The sequence below is a fragment of the Melozone crissalis genome, unplaced genomic scaffold (assembly GCF_028551555.1).
Source record: "Melozone crissalis strain CALT ecotype California unplaced genomic scaffold, PUWL_Pcris_2 ptg000107l_1, whole genome shotgun sequence".
NCBI lineage: Eukaryota > Metazoa > Chordata > Aves > Passeriformes > Passerellidae > Melozone > Melozone crissalis.
The window spans coordinates 4,812,260-4,827,863 of record NW_026535884.1 but is presented as its reverse complement, the minus strand read 5'-3'; the positions used below and the strand labels follow the sequence as shown (position 1 = coordinate 4,827,863).

The following is a 15,604-nucleotide window of genomic DNA, read 5'->3' as shown; positions in this document are numbered from 1 at the left end:
GTGTGTGTGGTGTCTACAGCACTGGAAGGGAGAAACAAGTGTTCCACCAAGTGTGGTGGGGGAAGGAGGGAAGTGGCAAACCCAGCACAAGGGGGAAATTCTGCTCCTTCAGTGTGCAAGGTTGGGCTCCTAAAGGGTTATATTATCCTGTGTTTCTTCTGACACTTGAAACAGTTCAAAGCTATTAATTTTTAAAGCGCAGCATCTGTTTAGGTTTTTCATAACAGGAAAGCTTACACACACCACACACTTACATGCACACACACACACACACACACATTTACATGCACAGACTCTACAGTACATCCACACCCCCTGAACTTACTTAAACATAAATTTCCATGCACATGAACAGACACAAACACACACACCTGAAACAAGAAACTCACAGACCAGCTCATCACACTGATATACAAACCCAAACTCCCAAGTTGTCAATACAGACACATAGATGCAATTGCACAAGAACAACCCACTCCCTCTTCCTTCACATTAATCGGTTCACCTTTTTTTTTTCTTTTGCCAGAAAGTCTTGATCTGGCAAGAGTTGATAAATAAATAATAATAAAAATAATAAATAAAGAAGTCAGCATGCTTAGAGAGTGTTTACAGACTCATTACTCTGTAACGATGATGTGAAAGAAGAAAAAAAAAACCCACCCCAATTACAAGGGGGGAGGAAACCCACACAGAAATAAATATTTAAGCAAGTGCTGCCAGAAGCACCATCTGCTGAGGCACTAATAATAATAATAATAATTTTTTCTGTGGTCTTTTTTTTTTTAATTATAAATATACAGGGAGGAGGAGGGGGAAAAACAACCCAACCCAAACTAGCTAAGTAAGAGGTTTTGTTTTGTTGTGTGAGAGAATGGATTATCCCTGGGCAGCTTTTGGCAGTGGCTTTGGCAAACTCATTAAGCTAATTATGCAGTACAGACATAAGAGTGCTGTGTCTCTTCTCCCCCCACCCCTTGATTTTAAGGCTTTAAACTGTTTTTTTTAAATGTGTGTAAATTGAAGGGAAGTGGCTGTGCTGGCAGCGGGTGGCCTGCGGAGCCTTTTAAGCAGGATGTGGTGTCCCTGAGGTGGCTCACAATCCTCTCTCAGCTACCTGCCTGACCCAGGGAAAGGGGCTTGCACAGCTCCAGAAGCAGTGCATGTGGCTGAAGTGTTTACAGTTCTCTGCTTGAGAGGGGAATGGGGGACAGAAAGGTGCCACCTCCTCTCCCCCTGCAATTCCTGCAATTCCTGCAATCTCAGAAATAAAAGGATGCTGCTCCTTCTGGACCTGGGGTAAGGGTAAACAAACACGGCACGTGAGTTTAAACCCCTGCTTTCCTTCCTATATTCTATATATTCCACTACTGTACTGTCCCTTGAGGCAGCCAATTCCCACATGAGGGAACTGCTGCTTGAGGAGCTGCCTGTGGTGGCACAATGCCCTCTCTTCCCATGGGGTTTTCTGCCCCCTTCTCCTACATTTGGGCAAAAGGGAGGAAATTAAGTCACTTGTCATTCCATTCTTGAGCTAGGAGAGTGCTGTTCCCACTCTTTTTCCCTGCTAAAATGTTCCTTTTACTTTCCCAGGAGACTCTCTGTGGGCTCTGCTAAGGTGGGAAAGCACAGTACACACTCCCTTCCCCTTTCATTAATAAGTGCCCAAGTGCTGGTGGGAGCAAACCCTCCAGTTTTTCCCTGGAGAGAAGCATTTGCTTGCTGCCCTCGTGTCTGTCTGGATAGAGGGGGCTTTTCTTGGGAGGCTTCTCACATTACTGATGGAGCCTAGTGGACCCTTTATGCCATGAGCTCTAAACCAGGCAGGTGTTATGCAATCATCTCCTCTGTCCCTCTGGCTCTTGGGGCATTATTCACTTTGTCCCACCACAACAACCTTGGGCTTCCTCTCAGCATCACTGTCCTGACCTAAGCATGCCCACAGCTGTGATAAGGTGCCCTACTCTGCACCTGATTCAGTGAGGATTTATCAGAAAAATGAGCCGCAAAAATGTTCTAGGATAAACATCCCATGTTGATGCCAAGAGCTCCCTAAACTCAAGTCACTTGTGAATCTCTCTGGCCGAGATTCTCAGAGCTGAGATGCTCTCTGCTTGCCTCCTGCAGACATGGTAGGGGAAAAAGGCAGTGGACAGAAAGAACGACAGCCAAGAGGCAGAACTCCCATTTAAATCCTGGGCTTCTTCAGTGAAGCAGTTTTCCACTATTTGTCACCAAGTCCAACAGCTCCAGGGAGCTGAGCATGCTCTTGGCATGACTGTGTCCCTCTCACAGCTGTGCTCTCCCGGCCAGGGGGACAGGGCAAGCACAGATGACACGGGAAATGGAAGTGCCAATGTCTGGTTTAAACACCTGATCCAGACAAGACCTTGTCTCTCCCACCACCACTCCATCTTCTGACTGCCAGCCCTCTCCCCATCAGAGTCACAAGTTTTGCCTACCTGGCAATATACTTCTGGTAAATATTTACGTCTTCGCTGACGGCTGGTTTGTCAGTGGGTAATCCATTCCTAAAGGGAGACACACAGGGCAGAGCTGGTTAGCAGGAACAGGGCACAGCTTAAACTCCTTGTTTCTCTCACACACCGCTGACAGATCAGGAGAGAGGACCCAGGGAAGGGTACCAGCAAAGACACCCATAAGTTTAATTTCCCTCCCCTTTGCTCTTCAAATCCTGTACCTTCTTCTCCCAGGGAAACACACAGGCTGTGTACCACCCTTCCTGCATGTTCCTTCTTTGCAGGACTCTGAGCAGTTTGTTGGAGAAAGTGAGAAGATCAACCACAAAAACCTGTTTCTACAGAAAAAATGCCTATACAAAAAAGTGATGGCCACATGCAAACACCTCTCTGAGGCACCTGGCAGTTCTGCCCTTGTGTGCACAGAAGCTTTGCCCCTGGCTCAGCTGCAAAGGAGTCTCTCAGCCAGCCACTGTGAGCTATTGCCCATTTTTCTCTGGGAACAGTGGCTCCAGCCCCTGAATGGGGCTTAAAATGCCTCTTTGGTTCATAGATACCCCAAAATTCTAACAGACAGATAATGTATTTTAATCAATGAGAAAACCACCCCAACTGTCACATAAGCCTGGATTATTTTACATGGTTAGGAAGCAGATAAAAATGACATCCTTAGTGAGGAAAATTAGATGCAGGGCCAGACTCCAGCCTACCCAAGAGACAGGGCCACCCCAGTGCACCTCCAGACAGGCTGCACACCATCCCCTCTATGTGCTTTGCCCGTGCCCAGCCTCCACTGGGAGTTCACTCGAAGGTAGACGAGTTCAGGGCAGGTTAATGGCATTGGATCTAAGAGAGTTTAAACCCATGTATGTGCAAGGGTGTATGTGCAGATGTGTGAGAGAGTAAAGGGTAATTCCTGCCTGGTTATTGAACCCAGTGGGGACTGGGAATGGGAAGCCACGGCCCAGATACCCCAGTCAGCACTTCCTTCACCAGCACAGGTAATGGGCTGCTGCCTTTTATCATGGGAACCTCTATCTAGAGAGCAGCCTGAAGGAGAAGGGTCCAGAGCCCATTCTGTACTGCAATGTGTGATCAGGACACACGAAGGGCCAGGTTGAAGGCCATGGTCACCTCCATTACAGCTGCAGCCACACCATGATGCCCTGGTTGAGGAAGCCCTGTGGGCAGATGAAGGCTCACCATGGTGCTGGCAAACCCACATCTGGCAAGAGGCAGGAAAACAAGCAAGAGAAAGGAAAGCAAACTGGGATCCCAGTGCTACATCACAGCAGATAAGAGGCTTGCTTATCTTGCTTGTGCCTTTAGGCACAGCTCTAGGATGGCAACTGAGCCCCAGGCAGCTAATGTTCTCAAGACACTTCAGGCACAGAGTCTTGGACCAAGTCACCCATCAAACAGGGCGCTGAGTCTGCAGGAATACTTACACCACTGTGCTTTTAACTAATAGGAGTCCCTGCCTGTCATCTGTAGCACACACAGGTCCATCCTGAGCAGGACCTTGAGCAGATGCAGATGTTAATAATCCTCTGTCCTTTCCCATACACCTTTACCATGGAGCTCCCCATCTGTCTGCAGGCAGCTGATAAACAACCATTTCACATGGAACACAGGTATCATTACATGGCTCTGCCTTCCACATGGGGAAACAGGGAAAGTGGGTGATGCAGACTTTGCTGGGACTGCAAAGAACATTCAAGCAAGCTCAAGGCCTTCTACGACCACATGCCAAACACAAAAAAGCCTTTTCCTCATCAGAGGACCAAGGTGTGTGTGATGGCACAGAGGGCAGGACAGAAGGCCCTGGACTTACTACAAATGACCTCATGGGATTCACAGCTCACAACAGCCCAGATTCACAGTGAGAAACAAGTAAACCCAAACCATGGCAAGAAGGCAGAGAAGTCTCTGCCTTCCTCCCTGCTGCAGCCTGACATATATGTGTATCTCTTCTACAGCTCCCACCTCTGGAAGGCACATTAAAAAGTAATCCAAGATTTGGCAAGACCTTCAGATACCTCCATTCAGTCAATGGCATCACTGCAGAGACTGCTGGCAACGTATGTGCAGGAGGTTATTAGTGGTAATTGGGCTAATGAGTTTGCCCAGTCTGAGGGGTAATTGAATCACCTCTGTTTGTGTAAGCAAATTGAGAAGACACAGGCCTGGCCCCACAGAAGCAGGTATATGCCTAACTCCTATGGAAATTGATGGGAATTAGGCACCAAAATGTCTTATGAGTTCTGGGACAAACAAAAAGCCCCATCTTGCTAACAGTAAAGTCAGCAGAGTCATGCCTTTTAGTTAAACAGAAACAAGAATCAGGTTCTCCTGCAGACACATCCAGATGCCTGGGAAACCAGAGAGAGAAGAAAATAAAGTAGTTCCAACCTTGACCCTAAGAGTGCTGACAGTACCATGTTCCCTCCTCTTTCATTTTAACATATGAACTCAGGAGCTATTGGACTCCACATTCATGGCCATAGCTGCTGATGGCAGGTCACAGCCTTAGTGCAGACCAGATAAATAGAGATGTAAGGTAAAAGAGGAGCAGACACTTTGACAGAGAGCAAAGAGAACCATCCCGTGAACAGTGCAGTATTTAACAGGGTAAGAATTTGGAATTGCCCACTGAACCACACACAGACTGATGGTATGATCCCCCACTAGTACTCAGACAAGAAAAGTGGGAGTACACTTACTTTACTGTAGAGACTGTTCCAGTTGTGATGGAGTCTGTCTTGGAGAAAGTTGATTTCAGGTACTCAGGAGTGTTGAATGGCAATGAGATGGACTGCTCTGGCCCGGCCACCGGAGTGCTGCTGGGGGTACTGGTGAGGGAAGCAGGGGCCAGGCTGGGGACTGGAGCTTTGACTGGAGCGAGCTTCTGAATGTTCCTCACATCATACTTGGAAGGCCGGCCTACCTTGCCTGTCTTGAAGGCGATGGCTCCTCCCATATCTGGGCTTCCTTCCCCAGGCTTGAAAAGGTGCAAGTACTTGACGTTTTCTAGGTCATACTTGGAGGCCTTCTTGTAAGTGTTGCCATTTTGTGGCCTGATGCTCTCACCCGTCTTCAGCTTTTGAATGAAGAAGTCGTATTTGGAGGCCCGCGACATCAGGCCCTGCATCTGGGAGCTGCTGGCCGAGGGCAGTGGCAGGATGGTGGCTTTGGTCTCCGTCAGCATGGAGGCGTCAGCGCCCGGCACGCGGATGGGCTGTGCCAGCACCGGGGACGGCTCCTTGCCCAGCTTGGAGCCCAGCTCCTCCGACTTGGCCAAGTGCATGGGCCACGAGAGCTGCTCTCCGGCCTTCAGCTTGCGGATGTACTCCTCGTACTTGGAGAAGCGGGCGCGTTTGCTCATGGCGTCCTCGCCGGGGAGGGAGGCGGCGGCGGCGGCCTCTGAGGTAGCAGCATTCAGCTTGTCGAAGCTGATCTTGCGCGCCAGCTCATCCCGCATGTTCTGGTCGTCGTAGCCGAACATGCCCAGGAACTCGTTCATGGTGGTGGCGGCGTAATCCCGCAGTGATGAAGCTTCCCCTGCGGTGAAACCAGAGGGGAGAGTCACACCAGGCACTGATTTTTCTTCTTCTCCTCCCATACCAGCGCTAGTAGTGGGGAGGGGGAGGAAGGGGAGAGGGGAACATGATCTACTGACGTTTGGCTCACTTGTTAGGTTTTATGACTCTTAAATTAATTTGTTTAAAAAAAAAAGTAATTAATACTGGGGTAAAATAAAAAGAGTTCATCAATGCCAGGAAAATCAATTTCCTAAATGTTCTAGCCGATGGCTTTTCAGTACATTAAACAAAGTTTCATAAATGTCTCTGCACTCTTGCCTTGGCCTAATATGAAGAAAAAGTAATTTTACTGGAAGTGAGACCAATGCCAATATGCCAAGGTTTGTACAGATCTGTCCTTGTGTATATTTGTGTATGGAAGGAGGTGCTCAGAGGATAGATGGCAGCATGTGTAAGGGGGAAAACCCATGTGAAAACGCTGTGTATGTTGGTGAAGAGAAAGCAGGGCTGGCTGAGAGCAGGCAGGACACAATGGTGTGAAATGGGTTATGGAGATGGGCAAGGCAATGTATGGGGTGGAGCAGGAGGAGGGCAGAATAGAACAGTGCAGAGAGGAGGAAAGAGCAGAGATAGAGATGAATCAAGGCAGTGGAAGAGCAGCAAAGGCTGTGTGCACGAGAAACCTGGCAATGGGGAGTGCAGGAAGGAGAGAAGAAGGCAAGGCAAAGACAGGACAGTTCCCCATCACTGTTGCAGTCCTTCCCTTCCCTTCCTTGTCAATTTTGTAAGGATTCACTCAGCTTGCTCTCCTCCATCTCAATTCCTGTAAATGGACAGCTACCACTTGCCATGTGGAAAAGGGCCACAGTCCAGCGAATGCTATGGAAACCTACAGGCAGCCTCTCAAGCAGCCAGGAACAGCTTCCAGTAACACCAGGAAAAGGGAAAGTCCATGCAGGTGAAAAACAGGTAAGGAACAGCCTTCTCTCCATCAGGATTTAGACTGAGGAGAGAAAGCTGCTGTCCTGATGTGGGCTCCAGGGAGGGGGAGAAAGCCAGTGCTCCGGAGCATGGGCTGGGGAAGGGGCAGGAAGGGGTTAGTTTCACGGAGCTTGGTTAAAGGGAGGAAGAATGAGCAAAAGCTGTCCTTCCTTGGGTCTCTCCCTCCCTTCTTCCGTCCCCTACTCCCTCAGGCAGTTTCACAGCCCACCATGATGGGGAGAACACACATCTGGAGGTCACCCAATATCAGTGTAAAGGAGGAAATAAAGACTGCTCTGATGCGCCGGCTTGGCCTCGTTTAGGCTTCAGTGTGACACAGCGCTCCTCCTCCTCCTCTCCCTCCTGCTTTCTACTGCAGAGTAAAGATTTACTGTGTGCAGGAGTCCTTCAAACCTCCCTCATCATCTTTACTCAACACTTGCTCTGGCTCTGATGGGCAGGCACATTCCTCCCCAGGCAGCTGGCACGGGGAGGGACACTGGCAGCAGAAGGGAAGTTCTGGGCATGGGGTCCCACTCAAAACAAAGCAACACTGCCTTGAAGCACATTGGAAAAGGAAGGCACCAAGATGCTGCCACAGAGCAGGTCAGTAGATCCAAAAGATTCCTAAGAAGTGGGGAATCTTAGAGCCAGTGATGCCACTTGCCCAGGCAGGCACGTACACGAGAGCATTTCCGTGCACCAAGAGCCTGTCAATGAGCACAGCCCAAGTTCAATAGCCATCAGCTCCCACAAATCAGTTTTCACAGGACTCTGTGGAGGAAAAGACCGCCTGTGACGGGCACTAAATGGGCAAGACCATGAAGGTCACATTCCTGCTCCAGGACTGCCTGGAATAGCTGTTTCACTGCAGCAGAAGTGCTGCTACGCTGGCTCCTGTGTGCGTGGTTCTGGGGGAAGGCGATGCGAGAACACGCCCAGAGCCTGCAAGGCAAGGGACAAAGCCACACCTGCTGGGAGCTGCTTTAGCCCAAAATGACCTTCCAGTTGCAGGCACTTAAGCCCAGCATTCTGCATGGGATTTGGGATGCCTGACTCCAGAATAAACACCCTGTTAGTCACAGAATGGGTGGCAATGCCCCTGCGGTGTCAGGCCCAGGGCATAGCACAACCTCATGGGTTGGTATTAACCTTACAGGATGTTAAATGTAGAACCATTCCTCACTGGGTCCAGCAACAAGACTTGCCTGAAGGATAACTTTATCTTTCACACACAGCATATAAAAATTTTCATTCTGCTTTAAAGCAGTTCTCCTCTTCACCTCTTATTTTTCTTTTCCCCACTTCCACTTCAGTGTAGCCCTATGACCCAACAGAAGAGAATGAACCCATGAAATCCCTACTGGGTCTAACAATTTCCTGTTTCTGTTAAACCTGCTTTCCCTGTTCTGCTTTTCCTTTCTTTTTGGACCAGTAAAACAAATCCCAGCTTTGCTCATAATGCCCTGATTTCCAAGCACTGCACAGAAAAACTCTAGCCAGCTTGTGTCAAGCTGCAAGGGGAAAAAGAAGACCACACTAAGGATCTGATACAAAACGAAACTATTAAATGTGATTTCTGCTAGCTTCAGCCACTGCCCTGAAAGCCAGTGTGCCCCATCTTTGGTACCATGTGGCTGTACCTCAGCTGGGTAAACAGGTGCAAAATCCAAGCCTATGGGAAAGGGGAAGGGGGGTGGTCCAGAACTACTTCTGAGCTTTGTGAAGTCTGAGCTCAGCTTTCACTGTCATGGATTTAATCCCCAAACCCACCTTGAATTCTGCTCTTCCTTTGCTCAGATTTGGTTCCAGATGATCACAACACCCTCCCTGCTTTGTTGGTGCTGCTCGGTCTTTCCTCACCCACATTTCTCAAATGCTGTGGCCAATTCCCACTGCTCACTGCCAGCAACTGCAGCTCTACTAATCCACCATGAGCCCAACAAGCCCAACACATCCCATAAAGTCAAGACAACCTGCATTTAATTGCTCAGGCACCTAACATGAAGGACAGAGGCTCCTCCAGTGGAGGCACCCTGCTACAGAAGGGAGCTGGCTCACCAGAAGACTTATAGGAGTTTCAGCCACCTCACTTCACATACACTTTCAGACAATGGTGAAGACGTAATTGATATGACCTAACTGACAGAAAACCCCCTCATTTCCACAAACAGACAAAAATGAAGCAGGACAATCGTTGGGAAACACTCCCTGTGAGGACTCCTGGAAGCCACAGGAAGCATTATCCCAGTGTCTTCCTCCCCCTTCCCTGCACTGCATTTTCCTCTCCTTTCCTGTGTGATAATAAAGGGCTCCCTCTCCCCCAGTCGCTGCTCTCCATTTGTGGGCATTGCCAAAGAGCAGAGATCTGTGTGTCTCAGACCAGCTATCATATCACAAAGGATCCGAAGCTAGCAAAAAAGGCGCTAAAAATAGCCTGCAGCAGCACACTATATATGGAAGGAAAAGCAAAACAGCCCAAATGGAGTGCAAGGTCTGGATACTGGGGGATGGGACATCCCAGCCAGGGCTTTGTCCTTTATTCTGCTTGGGAGGGAAAATACATAGACCTGGGGGATACAGGATGATGAGCAAGAAACTGGCACTTGGCGTGTACGCTCTCCTAAGTGAAGTCTCCCCAGGAAATTAGGAAGAGAAAACTCTCCTGGTTGAAAACGGGGCCAATGAATATTCCAAGAGACGTAGCCAAGAAGCTAAGAAAAGAAAGGCAGATCCAAAAGCTTGTACAGGGGGAAGCTCCTACTCCGACTGCTTTAGCCCACTATGTAACAGCCAAAGTGAAGAACATGTGTAGGAAAATCTGCCTGGGTGTGTGTGCGTCAGTGAGCGACTGCGGAACGGGATCTGTGTCAGAGACCGCACCGAGAAATCTCATTGCTATATATAAATGTCCACAGAGAAGCATGGGCCGGTCAGTGGGCAACAGAGGGTGCCTGAACGAATGAACAAACACATCTGCACATCCAGATCAGCTCCTGACACCCATCTCCTGACAGACACCAGCTTTGTGACTCCTCACGCGTAGCAGGGCACAGGGCAAGACTGAGCACCAACTCCTTAGTCTTGTTTTTCCCAGGGGGGGCTGGAAAAGAAACTTCATCTTGTTTCAAAGCACAAGGCTTGAATACAATTGAGTGAGTATCTGTGAACTTCTGCCTAATGCACACCAAGCCTTCCTGTCAGCCTGGAAGGACACAAAAGTGGCCAGGATTTGGCAACAGACCATGAGAGGCACTGGTGGAAGACATGGGCACGAGCTGAATCCCCAGAAAGTGGACAAGATGTGTACACACCAGGAACCCTTCTCATCCCCATATAATTAGGATCACTTTTCCCACTGACCAAGAAAGCCTGTTAGATGCAGGATTTGGTTTTCTGTGTGGCTCCTGCTTTTCACACAAGTTTGGGCTCAGCTTTAAACACTGCTCAGCACTGTCAGCCCTGCACCCTCTGTTCTCAAGGGGAGCAAGTGGTGCTCAGATTCTTCAAATCAAGGTTTCTGTGATGACTCCCCCAAAGCCACTTTGACTGGGAGGGCAGAGCTGTATTCCTCTCCTTTCATCCCACCAAAAAATTCCTCCTTTTCGACAGAGGAAATTCCAAATCTCACTGGAATAAGTTCAGTTCACACTCAGTAACATTAGGTGTTGAGAGGACTTGGTGATGAACAGCTGAAAATTCATTTCCTGAACACTGACAGAAAAAGTAAAGGAAAATAACTTTGTCCTTTCCAAGGCAAGGGATGTTTCTTGTGCTTTCAGGGAAATGTTGCAAATGACATTTATAACAAGGTTCTTGAAGCAGACGCTCAAGACACAGCAGCACGTCTGTTTGCAAGTCAAATCCCACGTGGTTCTATATGTAAACTGGACGCCTCATGTGCCATTACCTGCCTTAGACATAAATGAAGCTTCAGCTACCCCCCCTTCCCAAACAGTTACCCATTTTTGCATAATCCTTTGACAATAAAGCCCTGCAAAAGTATTTTACTTAAATCTCTTCACCCAGTGAGAAACCTCAGCTTCTTTCCATTTTCTCTAGTTTGGGAACATTTTTGTTTTTACATTTAAGTTCCCCTCCTTTTAGTTTTTATAGCAAATAAAAGCTGCAAATGGTGAGGTGGGGTGGAGTGGTGTGAATTAAAACAAACTAAACCAGAGTCCAGGCACAATCACCTTGTGTCTGGGAACGACAAGGGCTTTCCTATCAAAGGAAACTGAAGGTCACACTTTCCCTCATTGATCTTGCAATGTTTGTTAATTACTCTGTCACTGATGTGGCGAAGGATAATTAAACAGCTCTGTTTATATCTTATATGCATAATTATGTGCGCTGCCACTGAACTCGTGAAGACTGGAGAATGTGCCTCTCCAGAAGGGGAACGGACAGACGGAGATGAGTTTCAGCTGCATTATTAACAGGAGGAGGAAAACATGCGCACACACAAAAGGAGGAAAGTTTGATGGATTCACAAAGTGCTGAGATCAGGGGAGGGGTGCGTGCAGGTGGAGCAGATTAGGGGAAGATCTTTCAATTATAGATCCAGCCCGGCTGAGTGACAAATGGGGAGGGAGCTGCTCTGCCCTAACCGAGAGAATTCAATTCACCCAAAGCTTTCATCGAGGCTTGGCACTCATACACCCCCTCAAATCGATCTGGGGGAAACCTGGGTATCAGAAAGGGAGCAAGAAAGTCATCTGAGGCTCTCCCCAACATCTCTTGTTGACCTCAGCTTTTGAATGAACCACAAAAATGAAGCAGAAGCAATCTGAAAATAGGAAACACGGCCAGAGGAAGAACACAGGAGACGGTAGGGGAAACTTTGCTTTGAGAGTGGCATTTTCACCAGCTCAATGCTGAGCTCAGGGTGGGCAAAGCTCGAGGACTGAGACCCTCGTGAGGGGAGGCAGCACCACGACACGAGCATCACCTCAGCCCCTCTGCCTGGCCAAGGCACCACAGAGCAGCAGGAAGGGATTGTGACATTCACTGTCAGGTGGCTCTGTAGGGACCGTCCCAGCCTTGCCCTGGCTCAGTTCAGCCTCCCGCAGGCTCCCCCTAATCCGGTCCAGTCCCTGGAGGAACGCCTCGACGGCCATTCCTTCCAGAACCTTCATCCCGGCCACTGCTCCCGTCCCGCCCGGTCCGGTCCCTGCCCAGGGATTTGTGGTCTGGAAAGAACTATCCAGCCACGTCCACCCTCACACCACCCTTCTTGGGAAGGGGAGGCCAAGCCAGAGGCAAACTCCCTGTGGTCCCAAGAGCAAAATGACAGGCCTCTGCTGGGGGCTCAGGGCTCTCACTCCTCCCCTTGGCTGCCAGGTGCTGCAGGACCTGCCATGGACACAGAAAATGTAACTCTGAGGCTGCCCTGTGTCAGGAAACGGAGGGCACAGAGGGCTTACCTGAGGTGGCTCCTGCCCCCAGCTTGGAGCCTGGTTCGCCACTGGAGGACCGGTAGGCATCGTCCTTTGCTGGCCCATCTGAATCCCTGTCATCCAAGAAGTTGCCGTCCTGGGAGCCCCTCAGAGCGTCTGCCTCGTCCCCGTTATCTTCCTCGTCGCTGCAGCCCTTGGGCTGCACCATGTAAACCCCTTCAGGGGGCACCTCTGTGCTCTCGGTGCTCTTGCATTCCTTGCCCTCCGCTCGCCCCAGCAAGGGCTCCTCATTGTACTCCCCGTTCACCCACTTCTCGATCACCTCCCTCCTTTTGTCCTCCTCGATCTTCTGCACGCAGCTGAGTCCATCTGAAAACTCTGTCCCCAGCTCCTTGGTGCCGGGCTGGGGCAGGTCCTTGTTGCTGCTCTCCTGCTGTGGCCCCTTGTCCGCACGTGCCTGCTCAGCTCCCCCGTGGTCAAAGACGACTTGGCGGCTCAGCTTGGCACAGATGGCATTTAGCTTCAGGCCGCCTTTGCGCTTGGCAGCCATCGCGGGTTTTCCTGAGGCTGCGTCAGTGCATATAGTTCTTTCAGCTGGGAAGAGAGAGGAGAAAGAAGCAAGGAAGGGCATTAGTGGGATCAGACAACTTGAGCCCAAACAGCAAAAGGATGGTGCCAACCCGCTGGGCTTTCAGGCACGGCCAGCCTCATCCTTGGAAAGGTGGAGCTGCTATGTGCTTCCTAAGCTTGGAGTGGAAGCCCAGCCAGAAGAGCTTGGTGAGAAGCATCCTCTGAATCTGCTGGGACCAAAATGGCCACAACAAATTTGTGCTGGGACAGAACCAGCTTTGAAAGACCCCAAACATCCCGGGCAGGTGAGCGTGGCACCAACCTTTGCTCCTGGCCGAGGCAGGGTACCAGTTTGTTAAAAGCCTGGACTGCTCCTCCTGCAGACTGCAGCACCACCTGCTTTAGGTCTCTAGCTCTATCCCACATGTAGTGGGTGCCAGAACCACGCCAGCCAGCAACTGCACCCAAGCACCTCTAGCAAGGACAACAGCTTCCCAAGCCTAACCCTATGGACAGTGAGGAAATCACCTAAAAGGGTTTGTGCATAGTCTCAAGAAGAGAACCAGTATGCACCTAAAAGAACCAGCATGGAGGACAGGAGCCCTGGCAAAGTGTGTGTGCTGGAGCATCACAACTAGACTGGTGTGTCACAGCAGTATGGAGAAAATCACTGTGGGCTGGTACTGGCTGATCAGGCCCCTTTGCCTGCTCAGTCTCGCACACAGGAAATTCTGCTCTCATACTTCCCAGCACAATCAGCTAATTAGTGTGAGTTTGTTATTTTAATGTAGTTTATTCATATGTGACAGCTAGTAAAGGAGGGGTGAAGAAGGTGGGGGGAGAGAGGAAGAAGGTAAGGTCTTAACTTCAAGGTCATGGAGAATCTTGAACTAAACGGTCTCTATCAGAGTCACTTGCATAATTATTGCACCAACAATTAACAAGGTTCAATCCCAAGTAAAAGCAAAATAATTATTCTAAAGCAGTTGCATTGTCTCATTTCTCTCCTTATTTCTGAGACCTCTGAGAGATGCCCGGACTAAGCAGGGTTAAAGGACTGCAATGGACACACAGCCTGGCTCTTCCCCCAGAGGAGAGCCAAGGCAGACCCTGCCCTGCAATCCAGGGCTCAGGAAGAGCGCTCAATAAAACACATGCCACAAGAGTTACTGTGGGGATATGGTTGGAGGTGGAGGCCCCTCCAAAATGGGGTCTTGGATTTTACATTGTGCTGAAAGAGGAGCCAGTCACATGTAGAGCGAACAGAACATGTCTCCAGACCTCAAATGATGAGAACGGGCTCCTCCACTGCACAGGACTCCCTCGTGCAGCTCAGCTCACACCTCCCTGTCACCAGCACAGAGGTGCTGCTCCACAGAAGCACACTGAGATTAATCAGACCCCGTACAATGCACCCAGAAGCCACTGTGACAGCCCCTAATCCCGTAACATGACAGCCCAATACAAACAGACTGAAACTTTAGACCTGCTGTCCAACAGCCAGAGAGTGGCTGCTTAGCGTAAACTCCTGACAGCTTCAGACACGCTTCCCTGTCAAGGACTGCGAGAAAAATAACCCCCCGACAAATATATCAGCCCCCCACACAAAGGGAGGCAAAATGTACTCCTCCACTTTCCAAAGGCACCCCCCGGCACTAACACCTACGTGCAATCATGCTTTCAGCAAGGGAAAGCACACGGTGCTCCCAAACACGTACCTCCCCATCTAGAAATTACAGCTGTTCAAAGAGCTGTGTGTATGCGCTGGCACACTCCGTAAACACAGTCCTACATGTACAGGTTAAGAAGTCCCATCTCCCCAAAATACATTCCTGCGCCTTCCCCCACGCATTCCTTTTTTCACGCATTCCCCAACACAAGCCTGCAGCCCTCGCACATACAGATGGGCACAGGCAGATGCCCATAAAGCTGCGAGTCTTGATTTGCTGGCACCCTCCCTTCCAATTGCATTCCCACTATTTAGGGCACAAAGTGGAGGCTGATCCTGTGTCCAGCTGGTACCACAGAGGGAAGGAACCTCAGGAGGCTGCTGTGAGCTCCGAGTGGAGCCTGGCCAGGACACCTACAGCTCAGGGCCGTGGGCTCGGGCCAAGGGCAGGAGAGCCCCGCTGGCTGCAGGCGGCTGGGACGGAGCCTCCACGCGGCGCCTGCCCGGGGCCAGGGCACTGGGTCAGCACGGAATCACCGGCCTCTACTCCCAAGCACGGCCTGGTGATTCCCCGTCCACGCTCTCACGATAGCCAGCCCTACTTAACGGGTGAGATCAGCACCGCTCGCAGCTGGAGAGAACCGGGAGGCACACGTTCGGCAGCCCGAACCCTCACTGCCCTACCCCTTTCTGCCAGGAAGGCAGATCCCATTATTCTGGTCTGGAGGTGAGCAGCCAAGTGTGTGCACCAGCTGGCAAATGAATATATAAATATTTATTCAAAGGAAAAGAGGAACAGACGTTCCTGAGGCTGCACTTGCCGCGTATGCAGCAATTCCAGGGAGCCTGCAACTTGTCTTCCATTCTTGCTCTGCCTCCTTCCATCTCACACACCCTGGCTTTGCCCCTCTACCTCTCCAGCTTCTGCCCCCTCAGCTCCTGCCCTGCCCCTTGGCATCCTTCCTT

The 15,604-nt window shown here is 50.2% G+C and overlaps 1 protein-coding gene across 1 annotated transcript in view; it reads right to left on the bottom strand.

The window, feature by feature from the left end:
* CASZ1 (castor zinc finger 1) overlaps positions 1-15,604 on the bottom strand; it is a 102,874-nt gene that overhangs the window by 28,778 nt on the left and 58,492 nt on the right. The window contains exons 3-5 of the mRNA XM_054291861.1: positions 12,427-12,993; positions 5,201-6,038; positions 2,460-2,528 (exon numbers count right to left, since the gene is read on the bottom strand). Of these exons, the coding sequence (XP_054147836.1) occupies positions 2,460-2,528; positions 5,201-6,038; positions 12,427-12,993 (1,474 nt within the window). The remainder of the gene's footprint in view (positions 1-2,459; positions 2,529-5,200; positions 6,039-12,426; positions 12,994-15,604) is intronic.